A 15,594-nucleotide genomic window follows, 5' to 3' on the forward strand; every position below is an offset into this window, starting at 1 on the left:
AAACTTTCAAGCTCCAAAAAGTATGTTAAGGCAGCATAAAGGTAATCCAAATATGACTCCAGTGGTTCAATCCATGTCTTCTGAAGCGATGCGTCAGTTTTGGGTGAGAAACAGACCAAAATGTTACTCCTTTTTCACTATAGATTTTGACATCTGCAGTCTCTTGTTCTCACATTAATGAGAAAAGCTCGATTACACTTTTTCATACTTGACATATGCGCAAAGCCCTGTACACAAACCAGACACAGTGTCGCCAGGTTCACGGTTTCCATGCCCAGTTTGGCTATTTTGAAAATGCAGACTCGAGTTGAAATAATAGTCACAGGATGAGTTGTTTTTTGCTTCCTGTAAAATGGGCTGCGGTCACCAAAATGTTGATGGTAAAGACTAGAAAATTAAAATGCAACATCTTATTGATGTACACAGTGAAACAGGGATTGGTTCATGGCAACCATTTGAAATCTGCACTGTGCTCCTTTTGGGCACATTTCAAGATTTATAGTGAAAAAGAGCTTACATTTTGGTCTGTTTCTCACCTAAAGCAATCATATAACTTCAGAAGATGTGAAATATATGTATGGATTACAGTTATGCTGCCTTTATGTGCTCTTTGGAGCTTGAAAGTTTTGATCCCTGTTGACTTGCATTGTAGAAGAAAGTTGTGTTCTGCAGAAAAAATAGTCATGCGAGTTTGGAACAGCATGACAGTGAGTAAACAATGAGAGAATTAGCATGTTTAGTTGAAGTATTCCTCTAATTGTTAATTTCAAAAATATGATCGTCATACCATTTGTTATAATATAAACAAATTTGACCAATTTCATTATGATGTTTAACAATTGTGCAAATGTGCAGTTCCCTTTAAAAGATGAGGTCTTAAACGTTTATCCATTATGTTTGAGTCATTCTCACTGGCTACACACAGTTATGGAATATTTGAAGAGTGATGCTGTTCAGGACTCTGATGTAAGCACACTGCATTGTTAGCCACCTTCAGATGTTACCTGCACCCACAGTCTTCATTATATTTATTGTCATTAGTATGAAAATAAAGCTGTAGTTTGACTTGCGCTCTAAAGATGATACCAAAAACCTTTCAGCTTAATGTAGGAGTGGATGATTGTGATTCTTTCTGAAATGATTCTGGATCGATCCACAAAAATTAATAAACAGAATTTTACAATCATTTTTAATTATTATGTTTCATGATTTTTCAGCCTATTTTTATTGCCAGGTCAACCATGTTTGTTTATTATGGAATTGTCACAGAATTTTGCAACTTGACAAAGATGTGCACCACGATACTGTTGCAGATAGGGCTGTCGATTTAACGTGTTAATTTGGTGCGATAAATTACAGTGTATAAAAAATAGCATGGTAATTTTTTTTATTAATCATGACTCCTGACCCATAGGTACAGTGCATCCGGAAAGTATTCACAGCGCTTCACTTTTTCCACATTTTGTTATGTTACAGCCTTATTCCAAAATGGATTAAATTCATTATTTTCCTAAATTCTACAAACAATACCCCATAATGACAAGTGAAAGAAGTTTGTTTGAAATCTCTGCATATTTTTTAAAAATAAAAACCGAAAACAAATCACATGTACATAAGTATTCACAGCCTTTGCTCAATACTTTGTTGAAGCACCTTTGGCACCAATTACAGCCTCAAGTCTTTTTGAGTATGATGCTACAAGCTTGGCACACCTATTTTTGGGCAGTTTCTCCCATTCTTCTTTGCAGGACCTCTCAAGCTCCATCAGGTTGGATGGGGAGCGTCGGTGCACAGCAATTTTCAGATCTCTAAAGAGATGTTCAATCAGGTTCAAGTCTGGGCTCTGGCTGGGCCACTCAAGGACATTCACAGAGTTGTCCCATAGCCACTCCTTTGTTATCTTGGCTGTGTGCTTAGGGTCGTTGTCCAGTTGGAAGATGAACCTTCACCCCAGTCTGAGGTCCAGAGCGCTCTGGAGTAGGTTTTCATCAAGGATGTCTCTTTACATTGCTGCATTCATCTTTCCCTCGATCCTGACTAGTCTCCCAGTTCCTGCCGCTGAAAAACATTTCCAGTGGCTTTCTCTCCTTCTGCACGACGAGTGCAGATTTCGCCCCTGGGCGCTTCGACAGCGCTAAAAGAGCGTATATTCCTAAAGAGTATATTTTCTCTATTAGAGCACACACATTGACGTTGAACGTCTTTTTAAAGACGCGTCTTTATAAAGATGCCTTTCCGTCTTTGTGTGATTCCTGGATGCGTTCGTCATCTCTCCGATGGCCACGGGCGCTGCCTCACGTGTCTGGGCAGCGATCACACTGAGGCAGCGTTTGTGGATGGTTTATGTTCTCATTGCGAGAATATAACCATGGCAACGTTGCAGTCGCGGCTTTCCTTCTTCCGAAGCGGGAAAGCCACTCTAGCCGCCCCCCGCGCTGTGCCTTCTACCCCTGGGTATGAGGCCGGTCCGGCTGGCGCTGGAAGCGATTTAGGGAGTTCAATGGGCGCGGTCTCGCCAGGTAATTCCCCGCGGACCTCCCGTTCCTCAGCACGCTCGTTTGCTCCCGTCCGGTTCCGAAATGAGACTAGCCCGCCTCATGGCCAGCTTGACGTCTCTTTTGGGGCCTGCAAGCAGGATGAGTCTTCGATCGCTGCATCGGAGAGCGCACTGGCGATGTCGGACACTGAGGACTCGACTGGGCTGCCTCCTCCGGGTCTGCCCGCCCAGTCTGAGGCTGACGCAGAGCTGACTGCCATGCTTGCCCAGGCCGCCATGAGTATCTGGTTGGACTGGAACCCTCCCCTGAGCGCTCGCGGCTTGATGATTGGTTCCTGGGATTGGGGCGCCGCTCACGGCCACGCCATCCCCCCCCCCCCCCCCCCGTTCCTTTCTTCCCGGAGGTGCACGACGAACTGACGAGGTCGTGGAAGGCACCTTTCGCTGCCTGAAACAGACTTCCGGGTTCGTCCACTCTCACTACCCTCGACGGCGGGGCAGTTCACGGGTACACGGAGGTCCCTCAGGTGGATAAGGCAGTTGTGATGCACCTGTGCCCGCAAAACGCTGCCACCTGGCGGGATCATCCGGCGCTCCTCTCCAGAGCCTGTAGGACTACGTCGTCTCTGGCAACCAAAGCCTACAGTGCCACTGGACAGGCCGCCTCCGCTCTGCATGCCATGGCCCTCCTGCAGGTACACCAGGCCAAGGCACTAAAAGAACTGCATGTGGGTAGTCCTGATCGCGATGTCCACCTTGGTGCTCCAACGTCGAGTGAGTGACAGAAGGGGAACATCTTGGTTACTGTCGTAACCTCCGTTCCCTGATGGAGGGAATGAGACGTTGTGTCCCTGTTGCCACAATGCTGTACTAGCCGCTGAAATGGCCGGACCTTGTCTCGGCTCCTTAGCATAAAACCTGAATGAGAGTGGGCATTCCTGCTCCTTTTATACCTGCATGCCCGGGGGAGTGGCATGCAAATTCCACTCGGCAATTCTCATTGGCCTTTTCTCAAAAAAATAGAGGTGTTCGGGGCTCTCAAGAGCGACCCCTAGTGTCACTACATCGACACAACGTCTCATTCCCTCCATCAGGGAACGGAGGTTACGGCAGTAACCAAGACATTTTTTCTGAGGTGTGTCAGCAGGGGGCAGTCAGGGCGCCTCAACAAATCTTACAAGCAGCGCAGCCACAGAATGAGAGCCATTCACACAGGATGCGTTCTTGACAGCTGGATGAAACACAACAATCTCCAGACACCACTTTCATAGTTTTTACTACTTTTATCTTGGCACAGCGTCCTAAAAACGTAGCGTTTATGATGCTGAAAACCAGTGAGATGCTTCAAAAGTGTCCGTCTGATGCATATGTATACATAAATCGTAAAATAATTAAAAATAGTGCAGAGAGAACACAAGAATGCATCATTTGAGAACAGAACAAACTCTAATGCAAAAATGATTGCTGTTGACTATTAGCTTATGTTCAACGATATGGGAATAAAACAAACAATATATGAACTTCTAAAGCCACATTTTTATTGTCTAATCAATGCTTTACTCGTCTGCAAAAAATAATAATCATACATTTCAATATAGTAGATACTGTATGTATACTGTTTATATATATATATATATATATATATATATATATATATATATATATATATATATATAAAAAATATTATATACTGTATTTGAGGTCCTTTCTATGCAAATATTCATATACAGGTATGAGATTAGAATGATGAATTAATTGACATGTCTTGCAATTATTTTGCTAAACATTTTTAATCGATTGAAAGCCCTGATTTATATGTATAGATAATTGTTTTGGTATATGATTGCAACCCCCTGAAATGAAATCGTGATGTACCAAAGATTCCCAACCATGGTATTTATGTGCTTGTGATTGCTTGTGCATATGCACACAGGCGTGTTTGGTGGCAGATTGAACCGTGACTCCTGGTGGCTCCCGTTCATAGTGCCAATTCCCAGTCAGGCCTGTTAATTGCTCCACATGGAGTAAACAGGCCAGCCAGACCTTTAAACAATCCATGTGTGGCTTCCTGACATGGGCAGGACAGTTAAATGTTTCATGCTAAGCGTCTGTGGTGAACATTATGTTGTTTCCTGTGTGGGAGCCATGCGCTGTTCAGGCTCACTGATTGGCCAAGGGTTAGTCTGTCTAAGTCAGCATGAAATGTGACTGGGCCAGGAAGAGGGCACAGTAGATGGGTGAGGTGTTAGACAACACACCCATCTGCTCTGGTTATCTTCAATTTGCAAATGTATTACTATACAGTACTTTTAGAAGTAGTACAGTAGTGTTATTATTATTTGTATATAATTAATCATGCTAAATTGATAGCACTAATTGTGATATATACAGTTGTCATAATATAAAATTACTCATATTGTGTTATAGTATTTTGATCGTACCACTAATTGTTTGTAGCTTATTAATAGTTGTTTTTATATGCAGTGCCGGATTCTCAAGAGCAGGACATTTTCCTGTGGAGGAAAGACACTGGCTTTGGTTTTAGGATCCTGGGAGGAAATGAACCTGGAGAACCAGTGAGTCAGAACACACACACACACCCAACAACAAATAAAACAGCACTACCTTTTATACAGTGTAGAGCTGTGCATCGTTACCTAAATAAAAAGTGCAGAAACATTTGTTATGTATGCACTGGAGTTTTGCTACAGTCAATGACAGCCTCAAATGCTCTATTGCAAAACCAAGTTAGCTGCCTTGCTGTCTGATGTCTTCATAGGCAGCATCTTAGCCAACATGGACCCTCATAAGTGACTGATTTGGAGAGTTCAACATTGGCTAATAGCGCTCCTCACGTGAAGTACACAGGAGACTTGATTCACTTGTATTAAATTGAGTATGATGTTTGCTCCAGCCAATCAGCATCCAGAAACTGTCCTGCTTTGTATGCTAATATTCAGAAACTGTTCTTCTGCCCTACTCTCCTCCTCTTTCCTTTCATCCTCAAAATTTCCCAATATGTATTGCAGATCTACATCGGGCACATAGTGAAGTATGGGGCGGCGGATGAGGACGGGCGTCTGCGGTCTGGAGACGAGCTCATTTGTGTTGATGGCACAACTGTGGTGGGCAAGTCTCATCAACTGGTGGTTCAACTCATGCAGCAAGCAGCTAAACAGGGCCATGTCAACCTCACTGTGCGACGCAAGACTAGTTATGGTGGTAAACACACATGTACAGTATACTTTAGGATTATTATGGTTTTGAATATTATGCTAGTTAAAATATTTCTTTCATTTTGTATTTACAATTTCACTTTATTTTTTCTTACTTTTAATCGTTCATTGTTTTGTTTTAGAATAGTTTTAGTTTTCATACCTTAACACTAGGAAGTACATTTTCAGATATTTTCATAATATCCTGGAAAGTAAAGGTCAATTAATCGATTAATTGTTAACGTTAATATCGCAAAGTGCACATGGAGGATTCCAAATAATATGTGCATGTAGCCTACTGTTTAAATATAATTTAAATTAATATACTTAAGAAATGCAACTATTGGCATTTTCCTCTTAAAATATTCTTAGTTCAGTGTATTTTAATACATTTAGGCTATGTTTAGTGCCAATTTGTTTATTGTTTAATTACTGTTAATGAATTACAGTTAATAATAACTTGGATACAAGATACATAGTTGAGTTCATTTAAACTTCATGTTACGATATTTCGGACCTTTGGACATATTTTATTTCTTTTAAATTAAGTAATATCATAACACACTGTGTGAATACAGCACATAACATTCCCCTTCTCTGGTCAGCTGAATGTGTCTTTGTGCTTTTCTGATGATTGCTGACATAATTGTAGGTTGGGATGAAACAAGGAGACCGGCTGTATGTACTGTGTGTACTTTCACATGCTATCACAGTTTATGTAGAAAACATAATGTTAATTTATAGAGAAAGCTCCAACGCTGATTACATTGAGCCCGCTTCATCTTCATCTGTGTGTCTATGTAGTTCTTCTCCTGTGATGCTGACAAAACGTGACATGCAGTGTGTAAGCGGCAGTGCGCCCTCTAGAGGCAGATGACTATATAGACAGTCTTTTCAACGTCTGCTGGAATGATTACTGAATGCATCTTGTGGAGTTTTGTGTTCCTTGCCATAGACATCTTCAGCTTGCTCACAGGGTTCTAAAGACAATTATTTAATTATTTAATTATTTATTTTTATACACAATTTACAATCATATTTAATCAAACTACACAATGATGACTCTAAAGGCGGGTGCACACTGTACAGAGTCCTGACCTCAACCTGATAGAGCACCTTTGGGATGAATTAGAGCGAAGACTGCGAGCCAGGCCTTCTCGTCCAACATCAGTGTCTGACCTCACAAATGCACTTCTGGAAGAATGGTCAAAAATTCTCATAAACACACTCCTAAACCTTGTGGAAAGCCTTCCCAGAAGAGTTGAAGCTGTTATAGCTGCAAAGGGTGGGCCGACGTCATATTAAACCCTATGGATTAAGAATGGGATGTCACTTAAGTTCATATGCGTCTAAAGGCGGATGAGCGAATACTTTTGGCAATATAGTGTATATAAAAATATAAAAATCACACACACTGACAATTACCCCTCTCTCTCTCCACTATTCAACCCGAGAACCCTCCAAGAATGCTAAATATCCACCCCATATTCTTACAAACAAATCCGGATTCCCTAGAATTCTATAATACCCCTCCTCTAAGGCTGCCACTCTCCCCATCTCCGAGCACCACTCCTGAAATGGGGGTGCTCCAACTGACTTCCAACCCCTCAAAATCACCTGTCTGGCGACCATAACACAGGTCAGGACCCAATCCTCCACATGTTTATTCTCCACATTGATTTCTGGCCCATCTCCCAAAATACAGAGTCTGGGGCAAAACGAAACCCAAGTGCCCAAGACGTCACATACAATATTCTGAATACTCAACCAAAACCCTTGGATCTTAGCACACCCCCAAAAAACATGGGTTGTATTTCCATCCTCTGATTGCCATCGCCAGCAGGTAGGTGTGTCTTTAAGACCAAGCCTATACAGTCTAGAGGGGGTCCAATAGAATCAATGTAAAATCTTGAACTGAATAAGGTGAACCCTTGCATCTCTGGATACAGGTTTGACATTTTTTAGAATCCTAGCCCACACTCCTTCCTCCAATACCAAGTATAAATCTTTCTCCCATAATCTCTTCAGAGAAGTTGAAGCTCCGTCCCCCAGACTCTGAATTAACAGGGAGTAATACACTGATGCCTCATGACCTTTTCCAAAAGCAGTAATCACCTCTCCCAAAGCATTTGCCGCCTTAGGGGGGTGTGTGCTACTCCCAAAAACCGCACAGAGCATGTGGCGCAGCTGTAAATACCTATAAAACTGAGATCTGGGAATTCCAAAATGATGACCCAAATTCTCAGCCACTGTGGCTTTTTTATTAAATGTAATAAATGATTTGCGGTTTAGAGCGTGCAGATGAAACGCTCTGACGAACTTCATGTTTGCTAGCGTTCAGTGGCAGATGTCTTCTGTCTGTCACAGTTCTGGGAGGTAATAGTAGACAATCATTTTGATGACAGACTTTGACATTTCACAATCACCAGAACAACATTTGAGATGCTATTTGTGATGCTATTGATGAGATTCTTAGAGGGAATATTGTATTCACATTACTTTTTTAATGTGTATCAATACAGTATCCCAATATCATTATACTTTATACACATCTTTTTATCACATCAAAAATGTATCTACCTCAAATGAGCATATACATTTTAACGCGCATTTTGGGGATTTTATTTGCATCGTGGTGTTTAATGTGATATCCAAAGATTCATATTAAAGATACATGGATGAAAACCCAGCTAATGTACCATCTGCATTTGACACAATTCTTTATCAGAAAATGCTACAAGTGAACAGCTCAAATAATACATGAGTTTTAACCGAATAATGAATGCAAGTGCTTTTATAAAATTATAAGCTGCACATTTCTGTCTTTAAACCCTCCAAAAATGGACCCCATTGACTTTCATTGTAAGTGTCTCACTGTAACACAGACATTTTTTTTTTTTTTTAAGAAAATGAGGGACGAGTCAAAATTAATTTTTGTGGTAATCAACTTTGCCACAAATTCTGTCGATTGAGCTTAACTTGTACTGAACCCGGAATATTCCTTTAACATAAGTTTGCTACATTAGTCAACATGAACAATGAACAATATACTTTCACAGCACTTATTAATGTTGGTTAATGTTAATTTCTACATACTCTATACTACCACATACTTAAAAATTAAAAGTGGATATATATTAACATCATTTAAAGCATTTACGTAACACAAATCGTTAACATTAACATTATTACGATACCTATAGCATTTACTAATATTGACTAAGAGAACCACCATTGTAAAGTGTTACCAATAGAATATACAGGTGCATCTCAATAAATTAGAATGTCGTGGAAAAGTTCATTTATTTCAGTAATTCAACTCAAATTGTGAAACTCGTGTATTAAATAAATTCAGTGCACACAGACTGAAGTAGTTTAAGTCTTTGGTTCTTTTAATTGTGATGATTTTGCTCACATTTAACAAAAACCCACCAATTCACTATCTCAAAAAATTAGAATACATCATAAGACCAATAAAAAAAACATTTTTAGTGAATTGTTGGCCTTCTGGAAAGTATGTTCATTTACTGTATATGTACTCAATACTTGGTAGGAACTCCATTTGCTTTAATTACTGCCTCAATTCGGCGTGGCATGGAGGTGATCAGTTTGTGGCACTGCTGAGATGGTATGGAAGCCCAGGTTTCTTTGACAGTGGCCTTCAGCTCATCTGCATTTTTTGGTCTCTTGTTTCTCATTTTCCTCTTGACAATACCCCATAGATTCTCTATGGGGTTCAGGTCTGGTGAGTTTGCTGGCCAGTCAAGCACACCAACACCATGGTCATTTAACCAACTTTTGGTGCTTTTGGTAGTGTGGGCAGGTGCCAAATCCTGCTGGAAAATGAAATCAGCATCTTTAAAAAGGTGGTCAGCAGAAGGAAGCATGAAGTGCTCCAAAATTTCTTGGTAAACAGGTGCAGTGACTTTGGTTTTCAAAAAACACAATGGACCAACACCAGTAGATGACATTGCACCCCAAATCATCACAGACTGTGGAAACTTAACACTGGACTTCAAGCAACTTGGGCTATGAGCTTCTCCACCCTTCCTCCAGACTCTAGGACCTTGGTTTCCAAATGAAATACAAAACTTGCTCTCATCTGAAAAGAGGACTTTGGACCACTGGGCAACAGTCCAGTTCTTCTTCTCCTTAGCCCAGGTAAGACGCCTCTGATGTTGTCTGTGTTTCAGGAGTGGCTTAACAAGAGGAATACGACAACTGTAGCCAAATTCCTTGACATGTCTGTGTGTGGTGGCTCTTGATGCCTTGACCCCAGCCTCAGTCCATTCCTTGTGAAGTTCACCCAAATTCTTGAATCGATTTTGCTTGACAATCGTAAGGCTGCGGTTCTCTCGGTTGGTTGTGCATCTTTTTCTTCCACTCAACTTTCTGTTAACATGCTTGGATACAGCACTCTGTGAACAACCAGCTTCTTTGGCAATGAATGTTTGTGGCTTACCCTCCTTGTGAAGGGTGTCAGTGATTGTCTTCTGGACAACTGTCAGATCAGCAGTCTTCCCCATGATTGTGTAGCCTAGTGAACCAAACTGAGAGACCATTTTGAAGGCTCAGGAAACCTTTGCAGGTGTTTTGAGTTGATTAGCTGATTGGCATGTCACCATATTCTAATTTTTTGAGATGGTGAATTGGTGGGTTTTTGTTAAATGTGAGCCAAAATCATCACAATTAAAAGAACCAAAGACTTAAACTACTTCAGTCTGTGTGCATTGAATTTATTTAATACACGAGTTTCACAATTTGAGTTGAATTACTGAAATAAATGAACTTTTCCACGACATTCTAATTTATTGAGATGCACCTGTACATAAGATGTCAAGCACAGGACATACAAGACTATGATTGGCTACTTCTCTAGGGGCCTTCACATTTTAGAGAGCATTTTACTGGACAAAAACTTGTATATGCCGTCAGTATTGCCTGTCCATTTAGAAGACTGATATCTGCTAAGATTATCTCAGACATTGAATAAGAGCCCATTTAAGAACTCCAATTTTGATTTCATGCTCAAAGTTTTAAGGTGTTGTATTTCCAAGAACTTGTAAGAATTTTAAGCAGTGCGGCTAAATTATTCATCATACCCTAAATTCCCAACACACATTTTGGCTCTAGCTGAAGACACATTAATTAATGTTTTTATTTGTCAGTGTAAATGCACATAACACTTCTTTTTCTCATTGTATTTGTGTAGCTTATAAGGGGGAGGTTGATGTCCCCCCATCTCCTGCGTCGTCTCATCACAGCAGCACACAGGCGCCGTCGCTCACGGAGGAGAAACGGACACCGCAGGGCAGCCAGAACTCGCTCAACACTGTCAGCTCTGGGTCGGGCAGCACCAGTGGGATTGGCAGTGGAGGCGGGGGTGGCAGCGGGAGCACTGTGGTTGCCATGGCACCAGCCGCCCTACAGCCCTATGATGTTGAGATCCAACGTGGTGAGAACGAAGGTTTCGGCTTCGTCATTGTGTCGTCCGTGTCGCGGCCTGACTCTGGAACTACATTTGGTAAGATATGTGTGTGTGAATATTTTAGAATAAGTTAGTGTGAGAAAAGCCAGAAACGTTCTCGATGTGAATGCATGGCAAACACAATGCACACGTAAGGTCCTACTGTACTTTAGGCTTGGGCAATATGACCAAAATCTTATATCACGATATGAATAATTTTATATCACGATAACAATATGTAACAATAAAATATTTTTTGCTGGAAAATCTATTTAAATTTGATTTCTATTTTAAATAACTGTATTTCAATGTCTATGATAATCCAGTCAGTGAATTAAAGATAACTATTTCCTCTTTTATAATTTTCTCTTTATTTGGAACTTGAAAAACATATTTAAAGTAAAAAAACAACAAAACAAAAAAACAACACTCAACTTGGTTTTAAATCAACCGCTCCATACTACTAAATATCACATTAATGCCACATTTCAGTTTGATATGTTGTTGACCAATATTTAGGGGTCAAAATATTATTCTTATTCTTTCTCTGCCCTAAAAGCGTATGGGCAGCAAAAACCGTAACTCCTAGAGATCCAGATCTTGGCAGGATGGTCCCAAATCCCCACCGCTACTCAGGTGCACACAAACACACCCATCCAACTGTAGGTGGCGCTATAAAACCATTTTTTACATTTTCGCATATATCTCTGCAACCACAAAGGCTAAAATAAAAATCTTTTTTTCCTGTGACATAACGTATATCTCTGATTTAATTTCTGTCTATACAGATTTTCCACCTTTTTCGAACTCCTCCTAGGCCATTTTTCTGATTCGCATGAATCTTTGTACACATCATTTACAGACCCTCCTGACAAAAAGTTATCAAAATAATTTTGATATCTCAATTCGTTCCGAAGATATTAGCAGTACAATTCCTCCGGTTAAATGCAAAGACTGTAACCAGACTCAGTATATGTAGTCTACAGGACATTCTGAGGATGCACGCAAAATTTTGTACAATTCTACCCATAGAGGGCGCTACAGCTGCAGCCGTATGATCGACATAGTTCAAATTAAATATTTCTCTTCTTTGGTTCAAGTGCTAACATACTGTTAAAAAAATCATTTAGACAAATCAACAAAAATGGCCACTAACAGCCAATCAAATTTCAGCACCTAAGAACTCATATTGTGAATGGGCGATGGTCAAGAAACGTATTATACACAAGCAGGGTAACTGAGTGATGCGGTATATAAAATTGTGTGAGAATTGTCCATAAGGTGACGCTATAATTAGCTAATTCAAAAATGTTTTTAATAACTCGGGAACCGTATAGGCTAGATTAAAATGTTGTCGCTTCTCTTAAACCATCAATGCCCCCAAATTATATGGTCACATGAATTTCCGCACGAAATGTTTTCTACAATTTCGATTTATTTGAAAAGCCTACTTTTTCGAAATCATTTAATTTGCATGAAACATGGTATACATCATCTACAGAATCATCTACAGACCCTTCTGACAAAAAGTTATCAAAAGATAACTTTTTGATATGTCAAATCATTCTGAAGATATAAGCAAATAAGTTTTTTGGGTGTGGCCTGTATCTTGTGAGCGCAGTATCCAAACTTAACAAAACTTAATACACCTGGACAGTAGACCATTCTGTGGTCACATGCAAAATGTAATCAATTTGTGATGTTAGGGGGCGATATAACATAACAAAAAAAAAACTTTTTGTGCTACTGTAAGGCAATTAAGGTTAGGGTTAAGTTTACCTAACCAACACCAAAACAACTGTCGATGGCATCCACAGGATCTTTTCTGTCAAATTTGATTATTTTGTCACCTATCCATATGTGCTTGGACCCTGATAATTGCCGCTTGCGGCTATATTTATTAATAATATTATTATAAACTTTCCTCAAGAAACTCAACATCTTCTCAAAGCAATGCAACAAAGAAACTAATACATAAGTAAAAAAAATATCCAGTGAATATAGACACTTAATGATTAAAGTCATCTCTATAGAGAATATAAGAATATCTGAAGGCAAACATGGCTGGTTTGTTTCCTAATATCTAACATCAGCAAAATCTCAGTCGATTGACACTTTATATTATCGGCATGATATAGATCGTCATACCGTCCAGCCCTACTGTACTTATTGTGCATTCTTGCATTACTGTGGTGGTAACAAACCTCAGTACTTAAGTGGGCGATAGAGTGTCCTTCAAATGTCTGAGCCATTGAACCGGATGTGTTATTATTCTGGTAGTTAGCTATAAACATGCTCAGCAAGATTCTCTTCAAAGTATTCCTCTGTCATGACAGTAGTCGATCCTGAAATAGAAAACTGACCGTAGTAGAAGAAAGTTTACGATAACTATGCTGCGAATGCTACGTGTACTTGTGTTGCGTTATGAATTGTATTCTGACACATTTCAGAACACTACAACCTGTGAAATCGAGCTTTTTTCGGGCCCCAACGTCTAACAGATATTTTTCACTAAGGGGGTATTTACACTTGGTCACTTTGCATTTTAATTGATCACATATCCGATCATGAAAAGTGTATGTCAGTGTAAATGCCATCCAAGACGGATAGCAATCCAATCACTCAAACTGGGAATTCAACATTTATATCTGTTTTGCAGAAACCTACACTTATGAATATTAAAGCATAAAATAGCCCACCATCAAGAGAACTGAGTACCGAGATATTGAAGAATGAGTTGTGTCCACTCATTGTTTTTTGCATGCGCTGCCTGTGTTGTTTTAGCTCATGATTTACTGAAGTTACTTTTTACATAAATTCCCTTTTACATTAAATTCCCTTCCGTTTACTGCTAGCTTTCTGTGGGCAGAGATAGCGTGACTTAAATTACATTGAGCAAATACCACTGATGTTTGTGAATCCTTTAAAAAATATAAATAAATTAAAAACAGTATTTCACTTGCAGTATTCTTGTTTTCTCGTCATATTTTATTCAAGAATATGTTTTAATTATGGCTGTCAATTGATTACTATTTTAAGTCAAATAATGACATACTATGCTGATTAATTAATCACATTAGTAAGAATTAATTGCAAATAACAATATTTGCTGAGAAAGGGCCCCCAAATAAAATAATTGAATATATAATGATTAAATAATTGTAAATAATTATACTTGAATAATTATGAATATTATACATAATAAATAAAATCATTCACAATACATAATTAAAATACATTACATTAGTTTATACCGTGGTCTGTTCTAATACTTCATTCTGATTGGCTGGAATGCATGCGGTTCAAACTGTTGAATGCACAGGAAGTTCCGGTCAGTTCGATATTAATGGGCTGTTTGTAACCATAGCAACATAACATTACAGAGCAAGCAGAGTGAGTAATAGCAATTGAAAACATTTCCTAACAACTTTTATCAGCATTGCTAATATAATGGAATTCAACTTGTTTTGCTCGGAGGGAAATAAGGACCTATTAAATGCGTCTTTCACTGACCAGCAAGGCGATGCAGTTGAAATAATCTTGCAATGTGTTGTGTAGTATGTTAAGTTGCTGTGCTGAAGTGACCCCTATAGCCATTACAGCCCCCAAAAGGACAAATTGCGATTTCATTAATTTAGTCAATCATGCAGCCTTGATGGATACCATACCGATGTCTCAGAGGTCAAAATCTGCAGGTTCCAGAATGATTTGAATTGTTTTCCTCTTATTATACAGTAAGTGCTACTTTTACTGTCACTGCCATGTTTGTAATGTCGGTTTTTCCACATTAATGTGAAAATGACCATGAATAAAAATTAAATAATAAATTTTATCTGGAGTGCCAACCCCTCTACATTCTGTGAATGTTATTATTTCTAGATTGTGCATTTAAATTCACAGTTTTGACCAAGTGCGTTCACACTACTTTTTCTCTATCTGATTTCGAAGAGGCGGAGCTGCAGAACTAACAGCCCTTAGATAAAATTAACTGGTTTTTTTATTCTTCCAGTCAAAATTACAGCTGTAGCTTATCAATTCTGGCAAGTAGCCATGGTATGAGCGGGATAATCCACGGCTGGGTGTGCGTTAAATGATTTTAAGTGCATGACGTGGAGGCGAAGAACCACCCGACGCGAAGCAGAGGATGGTTGCCCCCGCAAAGTATTTTTCCTCGTGGCAGACGAGTAAAGCATTGATTAGACATAAAATGGCTTTAGAAGGCAGTATATTATTTCCATATCATTCAACACAAGTCTGTCATTGGCCTACTGTACAGTCCACAGCAATTCAATTTGCAGTTGAATTCATCAATCTCTTCAAGGTAGAATTATTATAAGGGGTCTTCTAAGGACACATCTATGTACAAATGCTTCAGACAGATGCTTTTGTAGCATCTCACTTTGGTTCCATCACGT

The 15,594-nt window shown here is 39.5% G+C and overlaps 1 protein-coding gene across 1 annotated transcript in view; it reads left to right on the forward strand.

Moving 5' to 3' along the window:
• The window catches only part of LOC127424521 (membrane-associated guanylate kinase, WW and PDZ domain-containing protein 1-like), a 75,284-nt gene that overhangs the window by 41,760 nt on the left and 17,930 nt on the right, over positions 1-15,594 (forward strand). Inside the window, exons 15-17 of the mRNA XM_051669826.1 lie at positions 4,982-5,073; positions 5,527-5,731; positions 10,925-11,236. Coding sequence (XP_051525786.1) covers positions 4,982-5,073; positions 5,527-5,731; positions 10,925-11,236 — 609 coding nt within the window. The remainder of the gene's footprint in view (positions 1-4,981; positions 5,074-5,526; positions 5,732-10,924; positions 11,237-15,594) is intronic.

Source organism: Myxocyprinus asiaticus, chromosome 33 (genome assembly GCF_019703515.2).
Source record: "Myxocyprinus asiaticus isolate MX2 ecotype Aquarium Trade chromosome 33, UBuf_Myxa_2, whole genome shotgun sequence".
NCBI classification, from domain to species: Eukaryota; Metazoa; Chordata; class Actinopteri; order Cypriniformes; family Catostomidae; genus Myxocyprinus; species Myxocyprinus asiaticus.